Here is a 14152-nt window from a genome sequence, read left to right on the forward strand (position 1 = left end):
AAAAAAAAAAAAAAAAAAAAACGAATAAATAAAAATTTAAACATATTCTGATTCTTCACTAAATTCTTCTGGGTTTTGATTCTCTGCCATTTCCATTGATTAACAACTCCCAAAGCTTTTCTCCATTTCCACCTTCCTTCGATCTTTCTCATCTGCATACTTCCGATCATCTTCTTCTTCTTGAAATCCTTGCTTAATTCCGCCGGAAAAGTGTCTCTCCGCTCCTTTCTGCTTGTTTTCTTTCCCATTTCTTCACAATGTTGCCGTTTTCCCTCTTCATTTTCATCTACTTCGCTACTCTTTTGCCCTCTCCATTTGCCATTGCTCAGCTCACTACCTGCTCCGGGATAGTCCCCATGAATTACCGGAACGACAAGATTTCCATTACCGACTTTGGGGGAATCGGTGATGGCCGCACGTTGAACACTAAAGCATTTCGAGCTGCGATTTATCGGATTCAGCATTTGAAGAGAAGAGGAGGTACCTTACTTTACATTCCTCCAGGAGTTTACTTGACTGAGAGCTTTAATCTCACTAGCCATATGACCCTCTACCTCGCTAAAGATGCTGTTATCAAAGCTGTTCAGGTATCTAAATCTCTCTGAAGTTCATTTTGATTTCGCTAATTAGTGTGTGGTTGTTGTTGGATAAGATAATTTCCTTAATTTTTCGCTGTTCTGGTTCTCTTGCTTAGTTTTTGTTAGAGATTATGAGTGGTTTCTAAATCAGGGGATGGGATTTTGAGNATCTCTCTGAAGTTCATTTTGATTTCGCTAATTAGTGTGTGGTTGTTGTTGGATAAGATAATTTCCTTAATTTTTCGCTGTTCTGGTTCTCTTGCTTAGTTTTTGTTGGAGATTATGAGTGGTTTCTAAATCAGGGGATGGGATTTTCTGAACGAATGATTAAGCTGTGGGTCCGGAATTGAAATTGCAAGAAGTGGTGGATGGGACTTTGATTAAGCTATGGCATGTGCATCCACTCTAAATTAATACCATTACATTGATTGGACCCTTGACAGTCTGTTCTTTGTCGGGCCCTGATGCTAACTTTTAATAAGAATGTGATCCATTTTAGTTGATCGGTCCATTCAATGATCTTAAATACTAATTTGTGATTATTATTTTGCTGATCTGCACATCAATTTGAGCAAGCTAAATTGTTTGTCACTTAGCTGATATGTTTAGTGTATAAGCTATGTCAAAACATTGGTGGGTTCTAGTTACAATAATAATGACAACGTTGTTAACTAGTTGTACTAATTACTTGTCTTAATTCATGTCTATTTCAGTTAGCAGAAAGGGAAATAGGTCTAATTTATGCCAATTGGGAACGTTACCTATTTCTATAGTAAACGTTTCCTTTTGTTTTCCCCTTGGGAACGTTACCTATTTCTATAGTACTTGAATTTAATACTTGTAGTGTTCAGATTTTGAAATTAGAACTGTGTATTTAGTGTCTGAAGGTTGTCTCCACTATGGTTACGAGCCTCCTATAATCATTCTTTCTGGTGGGTTTGTGTGTATGCCATGGATGGTCAATTTAGTGGGTGAAAGATCCTGGGTTTATAATATTTGGCTCTTCGTAGTTTGTTGCACANTGGTGGGTTTGTGTGTATGCCATGGATGGTCAATTTAGTGGGTGAAAGATCCTGGGTTTATGATATTTGGCTCTTCGTAGTTTGCTGCAGATGATGAGAGTTGTTAGGGAGAGGTTTCCACACTTTTATAAAGAATGTTTCGTTCCTCTCTACAACCGATGTGGGATCTTACAATCCACCCCTTCTTCGAGACCAACGTCCTCTTTNTTCCCCTCTCCAACCGATGTGGGATCTTACAATCCACCCCTTCTTCGAGACCAACGTCCTCTATGGCACTCGTTCCTCTCTTTAATCGATGTGGGATCTCACAATCCACCCCCTTTGGGCCTAGCGTCCTCACTAGCACACTGTCCGATGTCGGGCTCTGATACCATTTGTAACAGCCCAAGTCCACAACTAACAAATATTGTCATCTTTGGGCTTTCGTTTCGTACTTACCTTCAAGGTTTTTAAAATGGGTCTGCTAGGGAGAGGTTTTTAAAATGGTTAGCTGACACTTGTTCCTCTCTCCGATTGACGTGGGATCTCACACTTCCACTCTACCTCGCATTGTTTAAATTTCTATAGTAAGCTTCCGATTTTTGCTTGGTTCTCCAGGGTTCTTCAAATTGGCCAGTAGTAGCTCCGTTGCCGTCTTATGGAAGAGGGAGGGAGCGTCCTGGAGGAAGATATGTAAGCTTTATTCATGGAGATGGTGTTCATGATGTGGTGATCACTGGTATGAACCATCAAATTCTTTTAAATATGAAGGAAACTGCAAACATGGTTCACTTGTGTTGGTTCTTGGAAAAGTTATGGATATTGACAGCCCGAGTAAAATTGTTGTCTTAGGTGAGAACGGGACTATCGATGGCCAAGGTGATGCCTGGTGGAACATGTGGAGGACAGGAACTCTGAAGTTCACTAGGCCGAATCTTGTTGAGTTTATCAATTCTTATGATATCATTATTTCCAACGTTAGGTTCCTGAATTCTCCGTTTTGGAACATTCATCCTGTTTACTGCAGGTATCAATCTTGTTACAACTCCATACAATTGCTCGCTCGTAACATGTTGAAATACGACTAACAATGTTCAACATATTTGTTGAATTCATGTTGCAGTAACGTTGTTGTCAGATACGTCACGATATTGGCTCCTCGTGATTCCCCGAACACCGATGGAATTGATCCAGGTGCAGTTTTGGATCCTTGAGTACACATCATGTAGTTATTAGCTTCTCCTGCCCCTACCCCTGCTCCTGGCCAGTCCTGGTCACAAGAGCTATATGCTTATTATGAGTCATGTTCAAACTTCTCATACTCTAAGCTTTGTGTAAACTTGAAAGTGACAAAACTTGCAAACTGATGCTCACAGATTCAAGCAATAACGTTTGCATAGAAGATTCGTACATTTCAACTGGAGATGATCTTGTGGCTGTGAAGAGTGGATGGGATGAATATGGTATCGCTTATGGTCGTAGTAGTTACGATATTACCATCCGAAGAGTTTCGGGGTCCAGCCCATTTGCCGGAGTTGCAGTAGGAAGTGAAACCTCCGGCGGAGTGGCGAATGTATTGGCCGAGCACCTGAACTTTTACGACATGGGAATTGGTATCAACATCAAGACGAACATCGGTAGGGGAGGGTTCATAAAGAACATAACTGTGTCGAACGTCTACATGGAGAGATCAAGAAAGGGTCTAAAGATTGCTGGCGATACCGGAGATCATCCAGACGACAAGTTCGACCCAAATGCTCTTCCGATTGTCAAAGATATCACGATTAAAAACGTTTGGGGTGTGAACGTACAGCAAGCAGGTTCCATATATGGCTTGCGGAACTCTCCATTCACCGGTATATGTCTTTCGAACATCCACCTTCGTGGTGCGATGAGGCCGAGATCAGTACCATGGACTTGCTCGTATGTAAGTGGTGCAGCTCTCTTGGTTAGTCCATGGCCATGCTCGGAGCTCACCAGCACACAGCAGGATGGCTCGTGCTCTGCTAACTTGTAAATACATATACTATTAGTTCCTTAAACGTGTGAAGATTAAGTGTGTATGATATGAATCATAATGATGTTCAATTTCCTAGTCCACCATTTAATAGGTGTTGCTTTGTGGGCTGAGCCTCCAGATTCTTTTAAAAGCCCAATATTTACATCTTTTCGACCTCACTGGAACGCTTGCTTCATAGGTGATGCTTTGTAGGCTGGGCCCACTCCAGCGTGTCCGGCACAGCCCACTCCAGCGTGTCCGGCACAGCCCACTCCAGCATGTCCGGCCTTACTATCCAGCGTGTGTCGTGCAGCCCAGCCCACTCCAGCGTGCACGGCCAATCCCACTCCGGCGTGGAGTAGGAGGGCGTGCAGCCTAGGCAACTCCAGCGTGTCCGGCCTTACTATCCAGCGTGTGCGGCCCAGCCCACTTAAGCGTGCGCGGCCCATGCCACTCCAGCATGTACGGCCAAGCCTACTTCAGCGTGCGCGGCCCATCCCACTCCAGCGTGGAGTTGGAGGGCGTGCGGCCTAGCCCACTCCAGCGTGTGCGACCCAGCCCATTCAGCATATTGGGCCCAACACTCTCAGCGTGAGCGGCCCAGCCCATCCAGCGTGCGCAACCCAGTCAACATATAAAGTTTACTTCGTTTGGGCCTCGATATTCTTTTGAAAGCCTTATATTTACATCGTTTGGGCTGGGCCTCCAGATTCTTCTGAAAGCCCAATATTTTCATCGTTTGGGCCAACTAACTGGGCCGCGTGCTCATAGGTTTTGCTTTGTGGGCTGGGCCTTCAGATTTTCTGAATGTCTAATATTTACATCGTTCGGGCCCAACTAACTGGGCCGCAGCCCTCATAGGTGTTGCTTTGTGGTCTGGGCCTCTAGATTTTCTGAATGCCTAATATTTACATCCTTTGGACCTAACTAACTGGGCCGCTTGGCTTCATAGGTGCTTCTTTGTGGGCTGGGCCTCCAGATTCTTCTGAAGCCCAATATTTACATCGTTTGGGCCTAACTAACTGGGCCGCTTGCCTCTTAGGTGTTTGTTGTGGGCTGAGCCTCCAGATTCTTCCGAAAGCCGAACATTTACATCGTTTGTGTCTCACTGGGCCACTTGCATACGAGTGGGAAACCTCAGAAGTTGCTTGATTCAGTAAACGAAGAACATTTCTGCTCGTGATCGCTCAGTTTGGCGCCAAAGTTAGCTCTGTTCAGTGGGTTTAGTTAGGGTTACGTTTGATTTGGGGTTCGGTTTCCGGTTCCATTCAGCAATGGATTCGTCACCTCCTTCAAAACGCCGGCGTAAGAACCTCAATTTTGATGATCCCTTTGAGACCTTACTTGCAACATCTTCCTCCGTTAATAGATTGTCCCCTGTCGTCGTTTTTGCTCATGGTGCTGGTGCCCCTTCTTCTTCAGAATGGATCGTCAGGTCTTTCTCGGACAATTTCTTTAACGTACTCGCTTTAACCCTTTTCGTTTCTTCTAGTTTTATTTTTGGTGTTCAATTTAGTTGATGAACTTGGAGAACTGTAGGGCAAGGGTGATAAGAATTTAGGGTTGAATTTGGATGAAATTGTGAGTTTTGGGTTTCTCTGTACCGTTCTTCTTTCAATATTCATTTGCTTTTAGCTTGAAGTCTGATGATTCCCCTCACTCATTTGAAGGGTGCTTTCTTCTTCAGTTGAGGAAATTGTGAATTCTTGCCTGGAGTTTCTAGCTGAATTTGTTATCCCCATGGAGTAGAATAAGCATGCCTGTTACTATATTTATCTTTCTTTTTGCATTTGACGATGGTTTCTAAACCATTTCTTACCTCTTATTTGATATTCAAATACTTGCAGTGTGGTTTACTTTTATCCTGTAAAACATTTTTGACCAATTAGTTGACTTGTGAAGATTATAATTTCTTGATTTCATCCAGATGGAAAGATATGTTAGGCAAGGCACTGCATGCTGTTGAAGTTGTCACCTTTGACTATCCATGTGAGTACTTAACACTTAACACTTAACACTACAATGATAGATGATTGTATACCTTTTACTATGTTACTTGGTATTGAACATAATGGACTCAAAATTAGTTGTTTCTTTCAATCAATTTTCACCTGGCAGACATTTCTGGTGGAAGGAAATCTCCTCCCAAGGCAGAAAAATTGGTCCCATATCATACAGAAATTGTCAAAAGGGAGATTGCAAGGTACCCTGGGCACCCTTTGATTTTGGCGGGTAAATCGATGGGTTCGAGGTAATAACTTTGTTTGTTTGCTTGCAATCTTGCTAGTTTTAAGAGTTCTCCATTGGGTAAAAGTGGTTTTTACTTATTTTATTCATTCGCAGAGTAAGTTGCATGGTAGCTTGTGAGGAAGGCATTCATGCTTCTGCAATTATTTGCTTGGGGTATCCCTTGAAGGTTTGAGATTATTTATACATATCATATTGAAAAAGCGTTGAGGCTTTAGGGTAAATAAACTGTTTTGAGTTGTGGTTTATTTTGCATCTTGTAGATGGTTATCTATCAAGTATATAAACAGATAGTTCTGGTCATAACAATCCTAGGACAACCTGACCTTTTTATAGGAACTTTAGTGGGCAAATAAACTTGACCTCCTAGTTCAGGTGTGCAATAATCATACTCGAATTAAAGTGTTCGGAGTAAATAGCTGTCATTTTTTATGGGTTTGAAAGATATTTGCGAGTAGGAAAGGCAATGAAGGTGACATTTTATGATGTACAATTGAAGCTTCAAGCTCGTGACGATTAATCATGTAAGCTGTGTGTTTCTAGGGCTTGAAAGGGGATGTGCTAGACCAGACACTGTTGCACGTTACCGTTCCTATCATGTTTGTACAGGTACCTCTTCTTTACACAACTTAGATCAACAACTGAACAATGTATGCTGCAATATTCTCTTCTTTAAGATATGAAGCATAACCCACATCTTCTATGGCAAAGAAATTATATAGCTCTGGATCTACTTTGGTTCCATGAGGGAACATTATAGGCCATGTTGGATAGAGTTTGCTCTTTGGCACCTATGCCGTATAACTATCGTAATGCTTTGTTGAGAACGGTATACTATTTTCTTTGCTCGCCTTTTGTTGAGTGCACGTTGCTACAACGATCAATGATAGAATTCTAAGGAAACATAGATTTTTGATTGAAGTTCAATCTTTTATAGCTGTGCAGTTTATAATCTCATGATTATGCTATTCAGGGTAGCAGGGATGCTCTGTGTCCTTTAGAGAAGCTGGAGGATATTCGGAAGAGGATGAGATCAATCAGTGGGTTACATGTTATTGATGGTGGTGACCATTCTTTCCAGATTTCAAAGAAATACCTTCAAGCCAAAGGTTTGAGTAAAGATGAAGCCGAAAATCTTGCTGCTCAAGCCCTTGCTACTTTTGTTTCTGGGTTTCTTGGATGGCTTTAGCTAAGCTTCTTTCGCTGTATAAATGTGTCTTTTAGAACAAAATGTTGTAAACATTGATAATTAAAAAATAAAATGAGAAGGCATAAGACGGTTATGCTCGTCTAAGATGTCTTGTCCATGGTTGTATGCTAAAAGCACTTATGTTGTAAGTGTATGACGTTTCGACAAAATCATATCTATGTCTGATAAATTTGAAATGTCTCATAATGTACTACAGGAGATGCTACTTATTCTCTTCTTCGTTCCTCTCAAATCTTGCTTTCTAATTCTCTTTCTAAAAACTCTCTAACCCCGTCTTCTAAAACCTTCTTCTTAAAGCAGGGCCAGAGGTTTGGGTATACGTTGGCGGACTCACTCAACGGTGAGAGTGAGCGTCGTACAATCGTTTACAAACGTCAAGTAAAAGTACGATCGTGACACCATACACTACGTGGAACAACCAATAAAGTTCAAAAAAGGATGGATTGGAACTCTATGAATTCATGATAGTTCCTTGTAGCTATTGTTACTCAGATAAAGTTCTTGATAAAAAGCTATAAACTAGAGTGAAGAAACTGTGTACAATAGACAGCAGTATGGCTGCAACAGTAAAAGCATTAAACTAGTCCACAAGATTTGGATTACCTCGCTAATTGAATATCTCAAGATAAGAAAACTTATTTGAGATTTGAATTACTCTACCAGCAAGATCGATCATGTCTAATTTGAATGATTCTAAACAAAGAACTCAAGCCTTCTCTTTCTCCAACTCGAGAACAGGCGAGGAAGTAGAGATTTCATCCTTCTCATACTTCCTAAGAGCTCCTCTCAAACCCAACACAATGAATAGATTTGTCAGAGTGAGAAGCGATTCAGCCCCTCCATGTAACCAATCAACATTAGACAAGGAGGTTCCATATTGAACCTTTGCTGTTCCAAGAGAGCAAAACCATTGGAAATTAAGCAAAAAAGAAAGCCATATGAACAGAAAATGTTGTTTGATGAGCTATAATTACCATATATTCCAGCAGGAACTGCAGAGTTGTGCCCAACATGAGTCGAAATCAAGTAATTATCAGCAATGAACAATAGGCGTTAGGTAAACTTTTCATTCAACAAAATGGATACAAACGGGTAGAAACATCCGAATCTAATCATTCAAAGCTTCAAAATCAGTGGTAATTCGTAGACGCACATGCCAATTGCTATAGAATTTCAAGAACTTTTGCGATCAATTTCAATGGAACTCAAAACAAAAGGGAACAGATATTCACATCGAACTGTAAATCAAATTAAAACCTAAAACAAAGGAGATGAACTAGGAGAACTCACTGGTAGCGCCAACGAAGGCAAGCAAGAAATAGAATCCGAAGAGAGTGAGCTTCGGTGCCGTCTTCGATTTGGTGATGAAGTACAAGAAACCGATGTACGGAAACAGGGAAAAGGCAAAGATCTGTGAGGCTACGCTCTGAGAATCGATGTTGGGCGCCCATGGATCCACAGGCAAGATTGCCGCACAGATAATCCCGTTTCTTTTGCTGTTGAAGCTTCGGTTTCCGAGAGGATGGCGCTCAAGTGAAATCCGGTGAGGGATTGCTCCGACATTGGGCGGTGAAGGAGAAGAACTCGGAAAAGTTGAGACAAACAGGGAGGTTGGAGCTTGAGGAAGAGAACAGAGATGCGTTATCATCTTTGAGATTTTCAGCCCCAAAAATTCAGAAAACGATTTTGGCTAATAAAATCAGAGTTCAAAGGGAAAAATAGAAGGATTTTATTGGTTTGGAGTCTGACGTGGAATTATTATAACTCAAATCAATTTCATTATTTGGTCGTTTTTTAGAGGTGTTCTAGAAATGTCCGCTAATCGAGAGGGTTATTACAGTCAAACGCAAAGAAATTACCCATGTTTGTAAAGTACCCGTCTTCCTACAAAGCATATATTTATCTATGGGGCTTCCTGCCCTTCGATTATATAGTAGTTTCGATAACAAAGCCGCCTTTGACTCTTCGCTTAGTAAGCCCCCGAGCCTAGTAGCGTTGGCAAAAGGTTTCACAAAACTTGTTCTTCCGTCTAAGATATATCTAACCCATAAAAGTTTTCGATATATTGTCATTTTTTTTTGTAGAGTGGCAAAGAGTTTCGAGTGTATTAGATACTCGAACTAGGATTAGGTAGAATTAGGTACTCACTAGGGCTACGTAATCACCATTACTAATCAAAAGCATGTCCTTACAGACTAGAGTTCATAACCCACTAAGGATTAAAATTAAGTCACATATAATCATCATCTCGTGAAATATTTATCTTCTCAATTAACAAATTTATTAAAATAGATTAAATTTTGAGTCTAACACGAGATACTTCACTTGAATACATTAATTTTACAAGTTAGGAAAAATTGAATCGGAGGAAAAATTTCTAGTTACTAATAAAACTTAAAATAATTCTCGAAAACTTTATAAAAACAGGTATGAACACGTTACAAACCGTTATTAGGATCGGAATAAATCTACACGAAAGTAGAACAAATTTATAGGTTTTTACTTCATTAATCATCTTATAACAAGATCTTAATAATTTAATTAAAAGTAATGGTAAGATTATATTTCATTAGGCATATAGTTATTGCTTCTAATTGGGTTTGCAACTTGCACGACCTTTTAATTATTAATATGGCCTATTATGTCTCCAACAGAAATAATTTATATATACTAAAGTAGTTGAACATAGGTTAAATTATGTTAAGTTTTATTTTTATCTTTAAATTTTAAAATTATTACAAAAATTGAAAATATATATTTCTTTTCTATTAAAATAAATGACGAAAGATTAATATGGTTGTTACTGCTAAGAATGTTAATAAATTGAGTTAAGTAAGTCTTAAATATTTGATATAATAAATTTAATAATAATAATAAAAGGTTATTGTTTTGGATTTGAATTTTGCATTAAATAAAATCACAAGAAACAAGTGACTAAAAATTAAAGTCACTTCCATCCCCCACTACCATTAATATGCCCTATACCTAACTCACACAAATGGATGGCCTTCTTTAAGTTTAATGATAATTTTTTTTTTTTTTTTTTTTTTTTTTTTTTNATTTAAAAAAAAATTAAATACTTTTATAAAGACTAAAAAAACAAGATTTCTATTTATTTCAAAAATAATAAATAGAAAGTAATTTTAAAAAATCCAAGCTATAATTTAGAAAGTAATTTTTTTTTTTTAAATTGACTAAGAATTCACCTAATTATTTAAGAAAAAAAGTGAAAATTAATGCGAAAAAATAAACATAAATTTTTTTAAAAAAAATGAAATTAGGTTTAACAAACAAAATTACCTAAAACATGGAGAAGCTTGAAGATATTATTTAAAAAATTGTTAAATGACAAATTTGCCCCTCAAATGGAAGTTGTATTGAATATGCCTTATTACTTACAAATTTCATGCCGTATTGGTAGAGCTGTATATGTAATAACCAAGCTTCCTTCTTTAAGGCTTGCCTTAAAATACGGGTTTGCATCTTATTGACAGCTAAGAGAGGAAGGACAAAAAGGAGATTTTCCTATTAATTTTATTAATTCAAAGTAAAATAATTAAAAAAGTTATTATAAAAAATTTAAAATTTTTATTTTTAAGATGAAAATCACAAAAATTGTAGAAACTAGAATAATTTAAAAAGAAAAAAAGAAAATTATATTATGATGAACTACGTTTTACTTCATTATCATAATTTTATTTATTCGAAATTAATTTTTTAAATAATTAAATAATAATAATAACAGCAATTAAAAATATTAATAAAACAAAAATCAACACTAATAAAAAAATATGAAATTAAGTGTTTTTAGAGACGAAAATAAATAAAGAGTTTTAAATATCTAAATACATAAAAACCTAGATGCTTTGGGCTTACCCAGAATGCCTCGTAACAATCCAGAGAGTATTCTTTGTTTATAAAAATACCTGACTTTCCTCGACCAACCGAGATGAGAAAGAGCACTAAGTTCTAAAAATAAAATCATTATATTAAAAGAGGAAAGAAAATAGGAAGTTTAATTGTTAAAAATTATTGATTAAAATTATAACGAATTTACATATTGAAGAAGGCTTCTTCAAGCACAAGAAATACCCATGGAAGTAGCCGCCGTGAACCTCTCGGACGCAGTGCGCCGGACCAAAGAGCCAATTTCCGGCGAGAATCCGGGGAATCCGACCTCCGGATTTGCAGAGAGCGGATCCGCGTCATCGCCATACAGAACGTAATATCCAGCATCGGCTCGTTCCGGATTAGCCTCAACGCTAGGGCTCGAATTCGGCTTGTGCCTGAATACTGATCGAAGAAATTTGTGCAGAGACCTGGAAATCTTGGACGGCCTTTTGGAAGGCGGAAGCGGCGGCGGAGGAGGAAGGCAGCGGCGGCCAGGGAGATGAGGCATGGACAAGGATCTTGAAGCAATAGCGGAATCGAGTTGGCGTTTGAGGGAATTGAGTTCGAAGGAATCGTAAAGGGAGCTTCCGCAGTCCCAGACGAGGGCGGATTGAGAGGATTTTGATTTGTTGAATTTAGGGCTTGCCATTTTCGCCTGTGAGGAAGAAGAAGAGAAACGGCGAGGTGGTTTTAATGGCTGATGGAGAAAGAAACGCGTAGAAGGAGAGGTCAGAAAATGGCGTTCCCACTCTGATTGATTGCTTTTTTCATTTATTTCCATGGCCGTCATTGACTTCTTCACCAAGCTTTTCCAATTTATTATTTACTTAGCTTAAATTACAATATTACTCTCTTTTTTTATTTTTTATTTTTTATTTTTTATTTTTATCGTGTTAGTCTCGATCTTCAAAGTTGAATATTGACCTTTAAGATGATTATTAATACCTTATTTATTTGTGAGATCCCACGTCAATTTAAGAGAGGAACGAGTGTTAGCAAGAACGCTGGGTGTCACAATCCCACTTTTGATGGCAGCGGACTTGCGATTGTGCGGCACTCACTTTCCACAAGTAAGCTATGTCACAATTTAGTGCAACTTATTTTAGTTTGAATTAGTTATGGAATATATGATATTCGTAATCTTCCAGAATATATTAGTTAGGAAATATATCTTAGATATCGTAATAAGTTGAATTTGAATAGTTTATATTTTCTTTGTAGATATTATTTAGTATCTTGTATCCTATTTAAAGGTTGTGAAGATCAATGAAGATGGAACATTTTGATCCCAATTCTTTTTCTAATTCTTAAATCTGTATTTTTTCGTTGAGTAATAATATTTTCATATCTATGCACACTTTTGAGTGGTAGATATTGCGTCAAGCTAAGCCAATTTGTTCTTGCGTCGCCTACGGCCAAGCGACGTATGCTCGAGCCTTTGGTCTCGGTTTTAAGAGAAGATTTTAGAAAACGAGGGCAGAGAGAGATTTTCGAAAGAGACGTTATATAAGCAAGTAAGAGAGAAATGGCTAACAACAGTATAACCTTGGGTAGAGAGAGGTTGACAACTATCGTATCCACCTATAGTACATTATGAGGCATTTCATGTTTGACAGGCCTAGACATGATATTTCTGAAACGTTATACTTTCTAGGAATACAAAAGTATGTCATGGGCATGCGGCCATAGGCAACACGCATTGGACGAGCATGACTGTGACACTAGGCACCAAAGGAGATGGATTGTAAGATCTCATCGATTAAAGAGGAGAATGTAGCATTCTTTATAAGGGTGTAGAAACGCTGGCAGGTGTATTATGAGATCCCACATCAATTGGAGAGGAGAACGAAACATTATTTATAAGGGTGCAAAAACCTTTCTCTAGCAGACGTTTTAAAAACCTTGAGAGGAAGGAGAGAAAGTTTAAAGAGGATAATATTTGCTAGCGGTGGACTTGAGTCCTTACAATGGTATCAGAGCCAGACACAAGACGATGTGCCCGCAAGTTGTTAACTTTTTCTTACCCGATAGTTATATGCAGTAAGCCGTTGTCGTTGTTTTTTGCTTACATTCCCATATAACACCAATTTCAATTTCTCAACTCTTGTTTTCAAAACTCTTTTTCGAAATCTCTCTACCCTCATTTTCTAAAACTTTCTTCTTGAATTGGGGCAAGAGGCTCGAGCATACGTCGCTTCGCTGTAGGCGATGCAAGAACGAATAGGCTTAACTCACTTGCTGTTGAGAAGTGAGTGCCGCACAATCGCAAGTCCACTGCCATCAAAGTGCGATTGTAACAAGTGGAGAACGATTGGATGGAGAAGAGATGTGCCAATTCGTTTGGAGAAGGGTCCCACATATGACAAGTTCTCTCGTTTGGAGGGTCCCACGAGTGTTCGACATCGAGAGATGTGCCAATTGAGGGGTCCCACATGGATGGAGAAGAGAACGAGAGCCATCATCCATTCTTTATAAGGGCGTAGAAACTTTTACAAGTAAACCTATTTTAAAAATATTGAGAGAAAATCGATCAAAATTAAGAAAAATAAGAAAAATAAGAAAAATAATTAATTTAATTTCATAAAGTCAAATAAAATGCTAATTTTTTGTGTTCATAATTTGATTTTGCTTCAATAATTTACCATGTTTTGGTTCTTTGACTTTGACCCTATAAATTGGGTTTCAATTTAATTAAGTTTAATTAATTCCGGAAAATCCGATTTAATTTTGTGTAATCTTTTTTTAACGACATTGTTTATTAGACTCTCTCTATGCATGTGATGCATGCGAAGACGTGCTCTCATCTTCTTTTCTTTTTTAAATAATATAATATGTTTTAAATTATTGAGATAATGTGATCTCGCTTTCCACTTTTGCTTCACTTTAGTATTTAATAAATAATTTTTTTATTTTTTATTTCAATATCAAATTAATAAAGTTATTAATATAAATTAGAGATAAATACGTGGAAATAAATATATAGCAATATTTTCCATTAAATTTGAATATGGTAATTTTTATTATACTTTCGTTATTTTGAGCTGATTTTAAATAAAATTAGTGAAAGTAGCTACAATTATTTTGGCTTCGTTTACCGACGACAATCCGTAAAGAAAAGAGCATAAAACTTACCCTAAGATGATCTACACTCGAGGGAATCCTCTTCGTGGTATTAGCCAAGCTTTTCGACGTCGGTTATGACAATTTTGGGCCATAGATTTCGTTT

The 14152-nt window shown here is 38.0% G+C and overlaps 4 protein-coding genes across 4 annotated transcripts; 2 read left to right on the plus strand and 2 right to left on the minus strand.

The window, feature by feature from the left end:
- Positions 1-41: 41 nt before the first annotated feature.
- Positions 42-3701, plus strand: LOC111808557 (probable polygalacturonase). The gene is made up of 5 exons (XM_023694631.1): positions 42-587; positions 2198-2318; positions 2432-2606; positions 2703-2773; positions 2956-3701. The coding sequence occupies exons 1-5, from the start codon at positions 258-260 to the stop codon at positions 3594-3596; spliced, it is 1338 nt and encodes a 445-aa protein (XP_023550399.1). The 5' UTR covers positions 42-257; the 3' UTR covers positions 3597-3701.
- A 990-nt stretch (positions 3702-4691) lies between these two features.
- LOC111808558 (KAT8 regulatory NSL complex subunit 3-like) lies at positions 4692-7051 on the plus strand. The gene is made up of 6 exons (XM_023694632.1): positions 4692-5013; positions 5506-5567; positions 5697-5829; positions 5922-5994; positions 6369-6434; positions 6799-7051. The coding sequence occupies exons 1-6, from the start codon at positions 4853-4855 to the stop codon at positions 7012-7014; spliced, it is 711 nt and encodes a 236-aa protein (XP_023550400.1). The 5' UTR covers positions 4692-4852; the 3' UTR covers positions 7015-7051.
- A 431-nt stretch (positions 7052-7482) lies between these two features.
- On the minus strand, positions 7483-8729 carry LOC111808225. Its single transcript, XM_023694071.1, has 3 exons — positions 8326-8729; positions 8010-8027; positions 7483-7923 (listed from the first exon to the last, which is right to left on the minus strand). The coding sequence occupies exons 1-3, from the start codon at positions 8681-8683 to the stop codon at positions 7742-7744; spliced, it is 558 nt and encodes a 185-aa protein (XP_023549839.1). The 5' UTR covers positions 8684-8729; the 3' UTR covers positions 7483-7741.
- Positions 8730-11049: 2320 nt separating this feature from the next.
- On the minus strand, positions 11050-11673 carry LOC111809224. Its single transcript, XM_023695619.1, has one exon. It carries the CDS (start codon positions 11573-11575, stop codon positions 11111-11113), a length of 465 nt encoding a protein of 154 aa, XP_023551387.1. The 5' UTR covers positions 11576-11673; the 3' UTR covers positions 11050-11110.
- Between the last annotated feature and the right edge of the window lie 2479 nt (positions 11674-14152).

This window comes from Cucurbita pepo, chromosome LG13, assembly GCF_002806865.2.
Source record: "Cucurbita pepo subsp. pepo cultivar mu-cu-16 chromosome LG13, ASM280686v2, whole genome shotgun sequence".
In the NCBI taxonomy this organism is placed as follows: Eukaryota; Viridiplantae; Streptophyta; class Magnoliopsida; order Cucurbitales; family Cucurbitaceae; genus Cucurbita; species Cucurbita pepo.